Raw genomic sequence first — 2,090 nt, 5'->3', positions numbered from 1 at the left:
ACATCGTGCCACACGGCCATCGGCAGCGAGATGGTTCGGCACGACCATGGATGGGGAGTCGTGGTAGCATGAAGCCACGCAGCCACGAGCGACAAGGTCATTCGGCGTGGCCATGGCTGACAGTTCTTAGTCGTGTGGTACCGTGTGCCCACCGGCGACGAGTTCATCCCGCGTCGCCATGGACGAGAGCAGCACGCGAACCCTAGCTCGCCGGGTGAAAGTTACATAGATATCTCGGATACATACGTGATTAAATTCGGGAATTGAATCAGGATTGGGTGATTGGGCAAACGGGGATTACATGCTTTGATATTGGAGTGAATTGCAAAAAACCACCACATTTGAGGCTTATCTTGCAGAAAACTACCTGATCGCTAATCATTTGCAAAAATCACCGCGCATTCAGTAAAAGTGTTGCAAAAAGCACTGAACAGGTGATTTAGCCCGTTTAACCATTTTCTGACTAGTGGGACCGGACTGTAAGGAGCTGATTTGGCAACAAATTGACATATACCTCCCTGGATCTTATAAAAGAAAAGCAATCAACCCCCCTCCCCACGGAGGGCATCTCCTTCCTCTCGCCGTGTGTCTATGTTGTCCGAGTACAAGGACACCGTCGAGCGCCGCTACGACACGCTCACCGGGGAGGTCCCCGAGGACGAGGTCATCGAGCGCATCATCTCTAAGGGCCGCGGCGAGGAGATCATGAGCGCCGCAGTCGCCGAGCACGGCAAGGGCGCCGTGCTCGCCGCGCTCAACGAGATCCAGGACCGCCACGACGCCGCCAGGGAGGTGGAGCGCAGCCTCCTCGAGCTCCACCAAGTGTTCCTCGACATGGCTGTCGTCGTGGAGGCGCAGGGGGAGAAGATCAACGACATCGCGCACCACGTGAGCAACGCCAGGGACTACGTCCACTCCGGCAACAAGGAGCTCGGCAAGGCCCGCGAGCACCAGCGCGGCAGCCGCAAGTGCCTCTGCATCGGCATCATCCTGCTGCTGCTCCTCATCCTCATCGTCATCGTCCCCATCGCCACCAGCCTCAGGAGGTCATGAGCAACCAGACCACACCGGAGTTTGCCCCGATGATCATCTGGACACCTGCATTTGTGTCTATGTTGTTTCGATTTCGTATTCTGCTGCTTCATTCGTTGATTTTCGCTCCCCCCCGAATGTCTCCGTGTCGTCAGGATTTCCGCTGAGGATCGGCAGCGCGGCGGCGGGATCCGGCCAGGAAGGGCCTGCAGGCAGCGGATCCGGCAGAACTGGAGGCGGCGCGACGAACTGAGAGGGGGCGACGGCCTCGGCTCCTGCAGCAAAACGACGGCGAGGCGGGGAAGTCAGCAGCGGCGCGACACAGCCTCGCGTCCGTGCACCAGCAGCCGCCGGGGCTCGCGGGGTTCGGCCGCGGCGCGCCGTCCGTGCCCGCGCAGCTCGGGGTCACCAAGTTCTCCTACTGCCTCCTCTCCCGCCGCTTCGACGACGACGACGCCGTCAGCGGCGAGCTCGTCCTCGGCGCCTCCTCTGCCGGCAAGATGCAGTACGAGCTGCGCCTCTCCCCGCGGGGGGGCGCCAGCCGCAACTTCGCCGTGGGATGCAGCCTCGCGTCCGTGCACCAGCCGCCCTCAGTGCACCAGCCACGCGTCCATGGACCTCCACGAGCTGTCCCTCCGCTTTAGCGGCGGCGCCGAGATGCGGCTCCCGATCGAGAACTACTTCCTGGTGGTGGGCATGGTCCAGGGGGCTGATTGATTTTTTTAAAATCTACTAGGGGTCTGTGTGTGATTATTTTGGGCCCCACCTGTCGGAAACGCCCTCAACCGCGCCAAATTACATGTTCAGTGCAATCTGCAACACTTTTACTGAATGCACGGTGATTTTTGTAAATGATTAGCGAGCAGGTGATTTTCTGCAAGATAAGCCCCAAATGTGGTGGTTTCTTGCAATTCACTCTTGATATTGACGTCGTGACGTGTCATCCATCGAGGCGGGTCTCACGCTCTAGGCTGTGAGACCTGGTCTGTAGAATTTTTTTTCGGTAATTATTGGAGTGCACGGGACTCTTCGCGGTTTAATCCTCCGCCTGTCCACCG

The 2,090-nt window shown here is 58.9% G+C and overlaps 1 protein-coding gene across 1 annotated transcript; it reads left to right on the top strand.

Annotated features, from left to right (window-relative positions):
- The first annotated feature begins 591 nt into the window (after nt 1–591).
- LOC119368640 (syntaxin-related protein KNOLLE-like) lies at nt 592–1,054 on the top strand. The gene has a single exon (XM_037633844.1). The coding sequence runs from the start codon at nt 592–594 to the stop codon at nt 1,051–1,053; it is 462 nt and encodes a 153-aa protein (XP_037489741.1). The 3' UTR covers nt 1,054.
- The last annotated feature ends 1,036 nt before the right edge of the window (nt 1,055–2,090 follow it).

Source organism: Triticum dicoccoides, chromosome 2B, assembly GCF_002162155.2.
Source record: "Triticum dicoccoides isolate Atlit2015 ecotype Zavitan chromosome 2B, WEW_v2.0, whole genome shotgun sequence".
Classification (NCBI taxonomy): Eukaryota; Viridiplantae; Streptophyta; class Magnoliopsida; order Poales; family Poaceae; genus Triticum; species Triticum dicoccoides.
Note: the sequence above shows the minus strand (reverse complement) of the source record. Positions and strands in the feature narration are given on the sequence as shown.